At 43.1% G+C, this 15,472-nt stretch overlaps 1 protein-coding gene across 2 annotated transcripts in view; it reads left to right on the forward strand.

Annotated features, from left to right (window-relative positions):
- LOC115087339 (zinc finger protein OZF-like) overlaps nt 1-7,024 on the forward strand; it is a 64,411-nt gene extending 57,387 nt beyond the window's left edge. For both annotated transcript variants that reach the window (XM_029594434.1, XM_029594433.1), the window contains one exon: nt 3,375-7,024. In XM_029594434.1, coding sequence (XP_029450294.1) covers nt 3,375-4,564 — 1,190 coding nt within the window. In that variant the 3' untranslated portion in view covers nt 4,565-7,024. The remainder of the gene's footprint in view (nt 1-3,374) is intronic.
- Nucleotides 7,025-15,472: the final 8,448 nt, after the last annotated feature.

Here is a 15,472-nt window from a genome sequence, read left to right on the forward strand (position 1 = left end):
AAGTTAAATGTAAGACATTGATAAGACAGGCTAAGAGAGAATTTGAAAAGAAGTTGGCCGTAGAGGCAAAAACTCATAGTAAAACCTTTTTTAAATATATCCGAAGCAGAAAGCCTGTGAGGGAGTCAGTTCGACCGTTAGATGATCGAGGGGTTAAAGGGGCACTTAGAGAAGATAAGGCCATCGCGGAAAGATTAAATGATTTCTTTGCTTCAGTGTTTACTGAAGAGGATGTTGGGGAGGTACCCGTACCGGAGAAGGTTTTCATGGGTAATGATTCAGATGGATTGAACTAAATCATAAGAACATAAGAAATTGCCATGCTGGGTCAGATCAAGGGTCCATCAAGCCCAGCATCCTGTTTCCAACAGAGGCCAAACCAGGCCAAAAGAACCTGGCAATTACCCAAACACTAAGAAGATCCCATGCCACTGATGCAATTAATAGCAGTGGCTATTCCCTAAGCAAACTTGATTAATAGCCGTTAATGGACTTCTCCTCCAAGAACTTATCCAAAACTTTTTTGAACCTAGCTACACTAACTGCACTAACCACATCCTCTGGCAACAAATTCCAGAGCTTTATTGTGCATTGAGTGAAAAAGAATTTTCTCCGATTAGTCTTAAATGTGCTACTTGCTAACTTCATGGAATGCCCCCTAGTCTTTCTATTATTCGAAAGTGTAAATAACCGATTCACATCTACTCGTTCAAGACCTCTCATGATCTTAAAGACCTCTATCATATCTTACTGGATATGATGTGCTCATGTAAGAAGGCTTGCATATAGAAAGGCACAACAAAGTAATATGACTTATTCATTGGAAACTATCCCAAAAAAAACAAACACTAGGAACACAATCCTAAAAAAATGGAAGAGAAAAAAGAAGTTGTGATCCTCTGGGACATTCCTAATCCCACCAAATTTTAAAACAGTTCTTAAGCAGGTCTATTTTTAATCTGGGCATGACACTATTTTATTTTTCTTTTATGCTGTTTGTCTAATTCTTTAGTATATTTTGTATTATTTACTATATGTAATGATTTAAAGTATTGATTTTAGGATGTGATTAAAAGTAATATTTTTGTTGCGCTTGGGGGTGGACGCTTATCCTGGGGCAGAGATGGAACGCTTCCTGAAAGGGAACAAGAGGTAGGCCTGATCGACATACTGAAGAGTAGTAAATCTCCTGGACCGGATGGTATACATCCCAGAGTTCTGAAGGAACTTAAAAATGAAATTTCAGACCTATTAGTAAAAATTTGTAACCTATCATTAAAATCATCCATTGTACCTGAAGACTGGAGGATAGCAAATGTAACCCCAATATTCAAAAAGGGCTCCAGGGGCGATCTGGGAAACTACAGACCAGTTAGCCTGACTTCAGTGCCAGGAAAAATTGTGGAAATTGTTCTAAATATCAAAATCACAGGACCTATAGAAAGACATGGTTTAATGGAACAAAGTCAGCATGGCTTTACCCAAGGCAAGTCTTGCCTCACAAATCTGCTTCACTTTTTTGAAGGAGTTAATAAACATGTGGATAAAGGTGAACCGGTAGATGTAGTGTACTTGGATTTTCAGAAGGTGTTGGACAAAGTTCCTCATGAGAGGCTTCTAGGAAAAGTAAAAAGTCATGGGATAGGTGGCGATGTCCTTTCGTGGATTACAAACTTGCTAAAAGACATGAAACAGAGAGTAGGATTAAATGGACAATTTTCTCAGTGGAAGGGAGTGGGCAGTGGAGTGCCTCAGGGATCTGTATTGGGACCCTTACTTTTCAATATATTTATAAATGATCTGGAAAGAAATACACGAGTGAGGTAATCAAATTTGCAGATGATACAAAATTGTTCAGAGTAGTTAAATCACAAGCAGATTGTGATAAATTGCAGGAAGACCTTGTGAGACTGGAAAATTGGGCATCGAAATGGCAGATGAAATTTAATGTGGATAAATGCAAGGTGATACATATAGGGAAAAGTAACCCATGCTATAGTTACACAGTGTTAGGTTCCATATTAGGTGCTACGACCCAAGAAAGAGATCTAGGCTTCATAGTGGATAACACATTGAAATCGTCGGTACAGTGTGCTGCGGCAGTCAAAAAAGCATACAGAATGTTGGGAATTATTAGAAAGGGAATGGTGAATAAAACGGAAAATGTCATAATGCCTCTGTATCACTCCATAGTGAGACCGCACCTTGAATACTGTGTACAATTCTGGTCGCCGCATCTCAAAAAAGATATAGTTGCGATGGAGAAGGAACAGAGAAGGGCAACCAAAATGATAAGGGGAATGGAACTGCTCCCCTATGAGGAAAGACTAAAGAGGTTAGGACTTTTCAGCTTGGAGAAGAGACGGCTGAAGGGGGATATGATAGAGGTGTTTAAAATCATGAGAGGTCTAGAACGGGTAGATGTGAATCCGTTATTTAATCTTTCAGATAATAGAAAGATTAGGGGGCACTCCATGAAGTTAGCAAGTGGCACATTTAAAACTAATCGGAAAAAGTTCTTTTTCCCTCAACGCACAATTAATCTCTGGAATTTGTTGCCAGAGGATGTGGTTAGTTCAGTTAGTGTAGCTGTGTTTAAAAAAGGATTGGCTAAGTTCTTGGAGGAGAAGTCCATTAAGTTGGCTTAAGAAAATAGCCACTGCTATTGCTAGCAACAGTAACATGGAATAGACTTTGTGAGTACTTGCCAGGTTCTTATGGCCTGGATTGGCCACTGTTGGAAACAGGATGCTGGGCTTGATGGACCCTTGGTCTGACCCAGTATGGCTTGTTCTTATGTTCTTATTTTCTTTACACCTCACCATAACAAAGATTCTGGTGTCATCGAAGTAACAGGACTCCCTCCACTACAAGATGCAAAATTCTGCCCCTATTTAAAAAAAAAAAAAAATAATGGCCATAAAACACCAATACACCTCCTATTGGGAAAGCAAAACAAACAGGACTGTTACAGATCCCTACATGCTAGCAAAGATGGAGTTTTGTGGCTTCAACATAACACATTCCTCCCCACCCCCTTGCTCTACTTTGCCTCTCGCTCTCCCTACTTTCTGCCCTGCATCAGTTTCCCTCAATCCCATCTCTCTTTCCTCCAATCCAACTTCCCCTGTCCCTTGGCGTTCTGTTACATGTGCATGCACATATACATGTGTAATTTGCTGGTGACAAGGAACAGCAGTAGGATTTGAACCCTGGTTTATAGTCTACCGCTCTAAACTCTAGGCTACTCTATATTTATCATTTTACAGTATCATAGTATGTGTTTTTTAGTGTGTATCCTGCCTGAGCCTCTGGATGGGAAGTTTATAAATATAACCAGATTTAATGTGCATGCTCTCATTTTTATTCAACAGATGATGGATTCAGAGCACAGCTTACAACCCATGAAAAATTTTACAAAGGACAGAATCAGTTGAAATGTACTGAATGTGATAAAATCTTCGTTCAGAAATCTGACCTAAGAAAACATGAAAGAATCCACACCGGAGAGAAACCATATAAATGTTCTAACTGTGCTAAATGCTTTAGTCAGAAAGGCAATCTGCGTCTGCATGAAATGTCTCACGTAATACCACCAAGAGAGAAACCATTTAAATGTTCAGAATGTGAAAAAAGCTTCAGTCACCAATCTGAGCTAAGTAGACATGAGAGAGTCCACTCTGGAGAAAGACCATTTAAATGTTTTGATTGTGATAAAAGTTTTTCTCAGAAAGGCAACTTGCGACAGCATGAAATGAGCCATAAGGGAGAGAAACTAATTAAATGTTCTGAATGTGATAAAAGATTTAGTTACCAATCTGAGCTGAGAATACATGAAAGAACCCACTCTGGAGAGAGACCATTTAAATGCTTGGAATGTGATAAAAGTTTTTCTCAGAAAGGCAACTTGCGACAGCATGAAATGAGCCACTTGGGAGAGAAACCATTTACATGTTCAGAATGTGATAAAAGATTCAGCCAGCAGTCACAGCTGAGAAGACATGAAAGAATCCATTCTGGAGAAAGGCCATTTAAATGTTCTGAATGTGATAAAAGTTTCAGTCAGAAAGGCACCCTGCGACAGCATGAAATAACTCACACAATACCATTGAAAGGAAATCCATTTAAATGTACTGAATGTGATAAAAGTTTCCGGCAGAAAGGCTCTTTACAACAGCATGAAATAACCCACATAATACCATTGGGTGAGAAACCTTTTAAATGTTCTGAATGTGATAAAGGTTTCCGTCAGAAAGGCACCCTGCGTCAGCATGAAATGGTCCATGTACTGCCACTGAGAGAAAAGCCATTAAAATGTTCAGAATGTGATAAAAGATTTAGTCAACCATGTGAGCTGCGGAGACATGAAATGATTCATTCTGGCGAGAGACCATTTAAGTGTTCTGAATGTGATAAATGTTTTCATCAGAAATGCAACTTGCGACGCCATGAAATGACCCATACTGGAGTAAAACCATTTAAATGTTTTGAATGTGATAAATCTTTCAGTCTTAAATGCAGCCTGCAACTGCATGAAAAGACCCACATGGGAGAGAAATCTTAATCTTTAATCATAGTACCAATCCCCTACCAATAACATTTCACCTATTATATACATGTGTAATTAGTCCAAAACCACAGTATTTTATGGATTGCCTATAAGAAAGCGTTTGATATCATCCCACACTCTTAGATTATAAAATGCCTTGAAATATACAAAGTGAATCCTGATGAAGTACATTATATTCACTATAAAAACGTGGCAGATTAAGTGAACTTAATAGCAGGTAAATTATGAAGTTAGAAATGAAAAATTACTCATCATTAAGATCTAGTAAGAAATATTTCAAGGAGATTGCCTGTCACCACTGTTTTGGCTGGCATTAAATCTACTCTAATTACTTCCTTATGCTATGAAATTAGCTTTAATCCTATAGCTACCCATTCCCAACCAATGACATCTTACCTTGACTTGAAATTTCACAGCTCCTGTGATGGCAAATGTAGCAGAACAACTCCAAATAATAAACAGCTTCTTGAATGACATCCAGATGACATTTGGTTTGGATCAATTTGCAAAGGTGACCTTCCTTAGAGGAAAACTGAAAACATTTATTTAACTGAAGAATACAATATAAAGGAGTTGGAGATGGAAAGTGTATATAAATATTTAGAAAAATGGAACAATGTAGCATACATTACTGAGAGAGAAAAATCTGTAAAGAGTATTGCAGGAGACTGAAACTGATATTGCAAAATGCTTTAACAGCACAGACTAAGATACAAGCTGTCAATCAGTTTGTAATCCCTGCACTCTTCTACAGTTTTGGAATAATAGACTGGTCCCATAGAGATCTTGAAAAATTGGATGGAAAGCAAGAAAGCTCCTCCACAGCCCTCAGGTAATCTATAAGAACCAGTGTTACCGAGATTGTATATCCCTAGAGTTGAAGGTGATATGGGTCTTAAAGAAATAAATTACCCATAAAGTTAACTGTGATAGGCCTTCAGGCATAATTAATGGCATCAACAGACCCAAATATCCAAAATGTGCTGAAGTATAAAAGCAAACAAGCAGCATCAGTATCTGTTCTTAAGCTTGGATAGTTGTTCCAGCAAATACATGGAATGACTAAAAATCCACCAGCACAAGAAGGGAAAGAATCAGAACAGCAAACAATTAAAAATAATTTGCAGAAGCACAAATATACCAAGTGCAAAGAGTTACTCCAGAATCTCAATGCCTACAACTGTGGCCAAAGAAAGGTGAACTTAAACCTAAAGGTGAGAAATTGATAATTGCAGTGCAAGATAGTGGACTGTTGACAAGATGGCTCACAGACAGCAAAGAAAAAATGGTAAAATGAACAAATGCAGATTCTCTAAAACAGAACTGGAAATGGTTACACATATCATCGCTGGATGTAATATGCTGATGTCAGAATGTCTGCGTAAAAGAAATGCACAACATGGTGGCACGGTTTATCCACTGGATACTGTATAAACTCTATAACAGAAAAACAATAGGACCATGACTCTGACAGAATTGAAGAGAGTGAAGAAGTGATCACCTGGCACGTTCTCGTTCCAATAAATAAGAAGATTGATGCTAGAAAACAGGACAGAATGGTAAAGGAGATAAACACAAGACTGGCATTGCTAAAACAAATAGTATCCAGTGACTGTTCAGTGGATCATATTGGAATAGTGAAGATCCTTAAGTACCAAGATATTCAATCAGAGACCAAGAAAATATAGCAGAAAGATACAGAAATAGTTACAATTGTATTGGTCAGCACTGGTCTGATTAAAAAAACAAAAACTTCCCATCTTAAATGGATAACTGAAAAGTTATCTGTCTAAATGGCAAAGCAGCAATATTTGAAGCCATATGCGCTAAATTCTAGCCGCATAACTCATGTTATGCAGCAAACTCCGATATTTGGAGTTAGCTGTTTAACCTATGCTGCAAACTCTGGTCGCACTGTAGGGCTGTCCTAAAGTTAGCCAGATATATTTATCTGGCTAACTTTAAGATAGCCGGGTATATTCAGTGGTGCAGCCGCACCACTGAATATCCCAGTTAAGTTAGCCGGATAGGTATATCCGGCTAAATTAACTAGTTGCTCCATGGATGAAAATGGACCCCTGTATGTATTACATCTAGTGAAGTCTGATAGGAAGCTCTGTTTAGCAGAAAGCAAGTATGAAGATCACTAGTGGTGAATTTGAGATATTGAGTTCATACTCAGCATGTCCTGGGTTGTGACTGAGCTTCATTTCTCTCATGGTATATGCAAATAATCCCATTTGGGGATGCTACTCTGAGAGAATACATCGATAGAAACTGTGGGATCCACAAAGTTAACCACTTTCTGTGGTGTAATCCATTTTGAATTGATTAAAGGATGGAATGCAATAAAAGAGTTGATTAAATTAGTAGGGCTGCTGTGTTAGTACGCTTGAATGCACAAAAGTAATGGTTAATGAAAGAAATAAAATAAAAGTGATGCCTTATTATTGAGCTAAATACATTTCTTGATTAACTACTAGGAGCTATTACTCCCTTCCTCAGGTCAGAAAAGAAATGTGAAATTGAGTCTCTTTTCCCTCAGTCCTCTTCATAACAATGTAGTCTATACACCAGTAGTATTTGAAACATCTAGTCTGATGTTTATTCAAAAATATCTCTTCCAGTTCTGCCCAGAAAGGTTTGACATACTGGTGTCATCCTGGTGCCCATGATTTGTGTTGCACCAGAGGTGGACCCTTGGGCTGAGGGGGGTTGATGCTACCCGTAGGAGGGATCCTACTGGTCCCCACCGTCGGCAGATGGAGTGGGCTGAAGGACAGAGGCCGGCTGGCGCTTCACCAATACCAGCCCTCGTTCCCCGCAGGTTGAGCATTTGGGTACTGTTGCGTTCTTGCCTGTTTTCGCCCTCGCTCCACCCTCTCTACCTTTGTGGCGACTCCCTTCGGCTCTAACGGACAGATGCTGCCGCGGCTTCTCCTCGCCGCTTCTCCCCGGAATCCCCGGGCTGGCCTGACGCTGCGGATCTTCCATGTTCCTGATGACATAAGGGCGTGCGCGCGCGCTCCAGAGTTTGTACTGGCAAGGCCGCGAACCTCGGGGACATCCCCCCGTAGTGATGTCATCCGCTTCCAACTTAAAAGGTCTTCGTTTGCTACTACGAATCGAGTTAGCAAGGAGGAAACTTCTCTGCTGCTCTGCCTCCACAAACTTACCAAGGGGTACCCACTCCTCGGGGGCCCTGCTCTCTCTTCTTGATTTCAGACTGCTAAGACAGGATCCGGTACTCGCTCCTCGAGGGCCTACGTCCCTGAATGCTCTGAAGACTCCTTACTGCCTGGAAGAGATCGCAGATGTGAACACTGTGAGTTCTATTACAGATAGGAATTGGTACTCACTCCATGAGGGCCTATGTTCCTAATCTCTGAAGACTCCCTTCTGTCTAAGACGTTATCACAGGGAAGGAGATCGTGAGTTACTATTGCAGATAGGAATCAGTACTCGCTCCACAAGGGCCCATGTTCCTAAAACCCTTCCCAGACTCTCTTCTATCTCAGAAGATATCGCATACCTATATCTGGTACATTACTATTGCAGATTGCAGATAGGAACCGGTACTCGCTCCACGAGGGCCCATGTTCCTAAAACCCTTCACAGACTCTCTTCTATCTCAGAAGCTATCGCATACCTATATCTGGTACATCAGTATTACAGATTGTAGATAGGAACCGGTGCTCGCTCCACGAGGGCCTATGTTCCTAAAACTCTCCAAAGACTTTCTTCTATTCCAGAAGCCATCTCATACACAGATATTGTGAGTTCTTATTCCAGACTGCATATAGGAACCAGTACTCGCTTACGGCTCCTGTTCCTGAATATACTGAAGACTCTCCGTTGCATAGAAGCCATTACAGATATCTACAGTTGTGAGTGTATCATCTATTACTGGTTATGTATCCAGCATACCCTGTATACTCACTACCTATAGTCTCTCTCTACAGCTCAGCAACCCAGAGATTGCAGTTCCAGTATCTGAGGGACTTCAGCCCTGCCAGGCACATCAACTCACTACTGCCACCTCTGGTGGTTCTACTTCCTGTCTAATAAAGAACTATCTGTGTTTGTCTCCATACTCCAGCCTAGCTGGTGATCCCTCTCAGGATATCCTCCTGGGGCCGCTGTCATCTGGTATCAGCCCAAGGATTCACCAATTTCCACTAAGTGTTATTCCTTACACTACTAGAGCGGTATCATACAGACTACCACACTGTGGGAGCCAACCCACAACAGATCATTGACCCCGCCTATGGAGTAGATCCATAACCAATTGCTATCTCCTCCCCTCTGGAGGAGGTGATCAATAACAGATTGCTAACTCCGCCCCCCTGGTGGCATGATCCATAACAGGTACTGGAGCCGGATGGACTTAGGTGGGCCTGCGTATGTCATCGTCGATGGAAGGATCGAGAGGTCAGTCCAGAGGCAGCAACAGTGGAGAGAAGAAGTCTACTAGATAAGGCATAGTCCCAGAGACCCGGGCACCAATAGAACCAAAGTCAGACGGGGCGCCCAGGCAAGAACAGGCCAAAGCCTGAGTCAGCCAAGTCCAAGGCGTAGACTGAGGAAGCATCTTAGGGCAAGCTGGAGTCAGGGCCAGCGGCAATCTGGAAGTAGTGGCAAGCAAGGCTTGCTCGTCCTCTCTTCCCTCGCTCTCTTGCTACTTTTTTTTCGCTTTTTTTTTTTTTTTGCTTCGGGAGGAGGGGAGAGGACTGGGGCTACCCCGGAAACCGGCACCCATGGACGCGGCCAGGGCAGGAGAGCGGGGGCTGAGGGAAAGTTTGCCGCCTACCCTTACCCTTGCCTCTAACGCAGGGGTAAGGGTAGGCGGTAAGTTAGCAGGTTAAACGCGCGGCAAAACGGCAGGGTAAAAAAGCGATAGTTGGGGCGCACGTTACTGGATGGTAGGGAATAGCTAATTTGATCGTTTACATGCAATATCCATGCTGCGTGCGGAAGGGGTTGCCCGGGGATTTTAGGACACGGGAGGAGTAGGTTAAAGGGGATTAGGGATCGCAGGAAGGGCTAACGCGACCGGAAAGTGAGTAGAACGCGAGTTAGGAGCGGGGTAAACGCGGCCGCACTTTACTGGATAGACCTGTATGTATGATATTTGACAATCGGGGAGAGTAAAGGGTATGAAGTTCTCATCTCCCCTACGATCTAATCCCTGATGTCTCCCTTGTTGAGTCAGGGCTTATAATCGACAAATATCTTTGTGATAGCACAGGGAGGAATCACTGTCTATCTGCAAATATAGTACAAAAGACTGACCTTCCTGAATGTGGTTTGCCTCTACCTACCTACGAAATACAGTCTTTTGGCTAGCCCTTATCCTATAGGGGTCTGCCATTCTGTATTAATATAGAATTTTTTTATTGTAGGTAATATCACTTTATTGGAAATTAAAATTCCTATTTTATTTTTCCCTAGATATTTCCTATCCTTCTAAAGGGGTCCCATCTGGGGTGCCATGTCAGTAAAAGTCAGGATAAGCTCTTCCCCTATCTTACCTTTTCATAAGACCCTACAGCCCTTAGGGAAGGAGTTTATTATTTAGAGATAAGGGTTCCCCAATAGAGTTGTTTAAAGAAATAATTCAGTCTGGATGTATGAAAATAACAGTCTCTTTATTCAGATAACAGTTATACTCTTTTAAGGCATGTGATTAGCTTATGAAGCATTACACTTTTCAAATCTTAATTAAACAGTACATAGCTATAAGTATAAGAATGATAACTATAGTTACTGAAATTATAGCAATCAGATAAATATCTACTAAAGACATTTTCTTATAAAATAAATTCTTTCTAGTACATAGTTTTCTAATACTAGCTAGGGCAGGGGTGGGCAATTCCGGTCCTCGAGGGCTGCAAACCAGTTGGGTTTTCAGGATATCCTTAATGAATATGCATGAGAGAGACCTGCATACACACTGCCTCAGTTGTATGCAAATCTATTTCATGCATATTCATTAGGGGTATCCTGAAAACCCGACTGGATTGCAGCCCTCGAGGACCGGACTTGCCCACCCCTGAGCTAGGGTTTAATTATACTAGCTAGGGTTCTCGTATGCAGAAATAACTTTTTTTTTTTTTTTTTTTGGAACCTTTATTTATAACATTTTAACAGTACAACCACGAGCATGTACAATGTGCAGATTATCAGACGGTCACATTCCCCATCCATCCAGCCCTCCCAACCCCAACCCCCACCCCCCCCCCCCCCCCCCCGTCCGCTATGTCCCCAGACCAAGCAATACACAGAAAGCAAGTGCAATTGCAAACAGCTGTTGAACCAAGATACATTACCAGGAAAAAACATTACCATGAAATGCATGAAATATATGAAATACTTGATATACATGAAATACATGATATGCATGAAATCCATGATATACATGATATACATGTGGCCTAGAGGCGATACCTGTTTCAGAAAACTACCACAAAAAAAAAGAAGAAAAAGAAAAAGAGTCCAGGTAAGTAGTCCAGATGATGATGGAGCTCACCGAGAGGGCCAATTCAAGAGGAGAAGTCTAAAATCTTGCTCCTGGCCCGCTGATGTAAGGTAAAGAGATATGGGTTCCAAATTTCGAGAAACTGGTCCTGTTTGTTAGACGACATGGCCACCTTCGCCGTAATCTGTTCATAGACCACCATCTGATGAAGTTTTAGACGCCATTGCGTAAAGGTTGGCGGGTCTTTATCCATCCAGTGAGACAGAATGACCTGCTTGGCTAAGAGAAAGCTTTTGCGCAAGAAACGTCCCAGTGCGCTAGTATACGACCCCAACCTAGGGTCCGACGAGAGATGGAGTAAACACAGCTGCGGGTCCCGAGGAATAACACAATCCCACAGCCTCCCCACATAGGCCAAAATTTTCTGCCAAAACATGCTGATAAAGCTGCAATCCCAGATGTTATGCCAGAGATTGGCCCCCTCCGACCCACATTTAAAACAAGCGGAAGAGGTGGTCATCTTCCATTGGCAGGCTTTAGCCGGGGTAACATAAATTCTGTGGAGTAACTTGAATTGGACTTCCTTTAATTGTACATTATCCGTGTAGTAGCCAATGGTGCGGAAGCAAATGGCCAGGTGCCTTGGGGAGAGCTGACTTTGCAGATCTTCATTCCAGCGGTCCGTCAGGTGGTTCAACCAGGTTGTGGAATTCAAAGTGGTAAGTTTTTTAAGCATTGTGGCACAGGAAGTCCGATGAGGAGTGATAGGAAAAATCAGTTCCAACCGCTCCCCCAAGACTTCTATCTTCGTGGATTTTTCCCAAGTGGCGATAAAATGTCGGATCTGGAGGTAGGCGTAAAAATGTGTCTGTGGAAGGTCATATAGCACCTGTAATTCAGCAAAAGGCAACAATCCGTGTCCAGTGGGGTTCCTTAGCTGCTCAATGTGAGTAAGACCCAACTCAGACCATTGACGAAAAATAGAAGGGTCCCAACTAGGGGAAAATTGTGGAAGACCCCATATAGTAGCAAATTGTAGCGTCCTCCAAGGGACCGAAAGCTGAGAGCACAGTCTTTTCCAGGCCTTCCTACACGCCCCGATATATGGAAAGTCCCCTACATGCTTCGGCAAGGCTGACCTGGGGGCAATAAGTAAATTACAAAGGTCCAGCGGGTGGCACCAATCACGAAGTAGATCACGTGGAATGAAAAGACTCGTACCTCGTATCCAGTCCTGTAGGTGACAGAGGAGCAGGGCCACATTATACAGATGCATGTTGGGATAAGCAAGACCACCTTCTGGTTGGGTTCGCATAAGCATAGGCATACCAATTCTGGCCTTCTTATTGTGCCAAATAAATGTCCGAAGAGCTGCAGTCAACTCTTGTATGTGACATTTCCGAACCCACAAGGGCAACATTTGCATGATATACAGCCATTTGGGCAATTCAATCATTTTAAACAGCTGTATCCGTCCCGTGATGGACAGTGGCAGGTTCATCCAGTCCAAAAGTTTCCGTTTCGTATTTTTCAACAATGGCAAGATATTCACATCATATAGATTATTAACATTCACTGGTATTCTAATACCCAGATACTTCATCTCAGAGGTCACCCAACGCAGTGGGAAAGCCCCCGGCCAGAGTCCCTTTACTGAACCAAGAATGTCAATAGCTTCCGATTTCTCTCTATTAATTTTTAATCCCGAAAAAACCCCAAATTGTGCTTGATGTGCTAGGACTCTGGGAAGAGAAGCAACTGGGTTGATCACAAAGATCAGAACGTCGTCTGCAAAAGCAGCTATTTTAAACTGAGACCCCCGCAACTGCATACCCTCCACCCCCGAATCTTCCTGAATTGTTCTTAATAAAGGATCAAGGGACAGGATGTAGAGCAAGGGTGAGAGAGGGCAACCCTGCCGAACTCCGCGGCATAACTTAAACGGGGCAGACATGAGGCCATTGGCTACTATCATGGACTGCGGATGGTGATAAAGAGCCGCAATGCTGTTGAGGACCGTGCCCTGAAAACCATATCTCTGCAAAACAGAAAATAGATAGTCCCACGCCACCCGGTCGAATGCCTTTTCGGCATCAAAGCCCACTGCTAAGGCTGGAATGCGATGGGTCGAGCAATGTGTCATCGCCATCCACAAACTCAGAAGGTGTCGGCTGGCCTTCCGCCCCTTCACAAAGCCCACCTGATTGATGGAGATTAGTTCTGGTAACACCTTGCTAAGCCTATTAGCCAGAATCCGGGCAAATAATTTAACATCATAATTCAGTAGGGAGATTGGCCGGTAAGACGCCGGATTAAGGGGATCTTTACCACCCTTTGGTAGTACAGTAATATACGCCATTGTGGCTTCTTTAGAGAACCCCACTGTAGGTATACTGCGGAAATAACATTGTAAGGGCTCCCCAACTTCCATTTTTAGTAATTTGTAAAAATCCGCATTTAGCCCATCCGGGCCTGGAGCCTTATGCGCCTTGCTGTCACCTATGTTGTCCCAAATTTCCTGCATTGTGATGGGGGCATTCACCGCTTCCAATTGGGCAGGACTAATTTTGGGAAGGGTTAAATGGCGGAAAAATTCCGCTTCGGGTTATATTGCTTGTGCAGGTGTATCATTGGTATATAATCCTTCGTAGAAAGCCCGAAAGATGGCGCATATCCTGGCACCCTTGGTATGTCTGGTACCTGAGGTGTCTGTTAACACAGGAATAAATGTCATTCCCCGTTGGGCCCGGACCTGGTTTGCCAATAGTTTCCCCATTTTATTCCCAAACCTATACAGCTTGTGTGCCTGGTGTAATAGATCCCTCTGTGTCCTTTGGTGAATGTAACAGTTTAAAGTGTAAAGCAGGTCCCTGTAATCACGTTTGGCTTGTGGGGATGGATGGGAGGCAAGGTACCCCCTAGCCTTAGTAACTGCATTTCCCATGTCAATAAGTTGTTTATTGGCAATCCTCCTCTGTCGTATGACATAGGCTATTATCTCACCCCGGATGGTGGCCTTTCCCGCCTCCCAAAATAGCGCTGGGGTGTCCATGTGCTGAGCGTTATTAAGGGTATATTCGCGCCACTTGTCCTGAAGGTAGGAACGGAATCCCACATCTTCCGACAAGTATGCCGGAAAGCGCCATCGGGGCTGATCTGACTTAGGGCCCCCCAACTGAACCTCCACCCAAATCATGGTATGGTCGGAGCACTCTTCCGGCCCAATCTCAGCCAGCCTCAGCGTATTAAAGCACTGGGGAGACACAAATATATAATCAAGGCGAGACATCATAGGATGGGCTCGCGCTATGTGAGTATAATTACGCAATTCCGGGTGTAGAAGCCTCCAGGGATCTACCAGCTGCACCTGGTGGCAAAAATAGGGCAAGCCTCTGTCTTTCCGCTGCTGCGGACCTGAGCCCCTGGTGGATCTGTCTAACTCGCCATCCATCACCTGATTAAAATCCCCTGCTACAAAAAGTAATCCTTTTTGATGGAGAGAGATAAAATGTATCAGGTCCTGAAAGAATTCATGGCTATAAACATTGGGGCCATATACGCTGCATAGGGTGACGAGTGTCCCAAACAATTTTCCAGTGACTAAAACATATCTCCCTTTCTGATCAGAAAAACTCTGTGCCTCTTCAAACACCACATTTTTCCCAATAAGAATAGCAACACCTCCCTTCCGACCTACCGCTTGAGAGAAGAATACCCGCGCCACCCAATCTCTTTCTAATTTGCGACATTCGCCTTCAGTAAGGTGCGTTTCCTGCAGTAGTGCAATGTTCGCCTTATGACGCCTCAAAGATTGAAGCACTTTAGCTCGTTTTATGGGAGAACCCAGACCCGCTACGTTCCAGGAAATGCAGCGTAGGGTTTCAGCCATAGTCTAGAGAGTAGTAGGCATTCCCCCACAACAGAACAGAAGCTTGTGCACTCCCATGGGTCCAACCCCCCCAGCCTAGGGAGGACCCCCAAACAGACCCCCAAATCACATATACATCAGCAAGTATGTGCCCAATATATGCATTTCCAAGCCACAACATGTGGTGCAATATCCAAAGCCCTAGGGGCCATAGCGAACATCCCCCCCCCCATCCCCCAATTCCCTTTCCCCGTCTAGAAACCAAATTCGTGTCCTCCATTAATAGGAGGAGAAAGACCACCTGATCCACCTCCCTCCAGCTCCCCCACCAACAATGTCTAATGTTATAACATCTTATGGCTGAACAATGAACAGAAACATCACAAACCAAACCTTTTGTTTCGTATGTAAGGTAAGAAAAAAGAAAAAAAAAAAAGATTTTTCCCCTTCTCGAGCCAAGGCACTGAGCCGAGCCTATCACTCCACATGTTTCTAGCACCGCCATGAGGCGGCCCTAAGAGGAGCGCTTCAGCGGGAAAATTGTTTCTTGTATATA

The sequence above is a fragment of the Rhinatrema bivittatum genome, chromosome 3, assembly GCF_901001135.1.
Source record: "Rhinatrema bivittatum chromosome 3, aRhiBiv1.1, whole genome shotgun sequence".
Lineage (NCBI taxonomy): Eukaryota > Metazoa > Chordata > Amphibia > Gymnophiona > Rhinatrematidae > Rhinatrema > Rhinatrema bivittatum.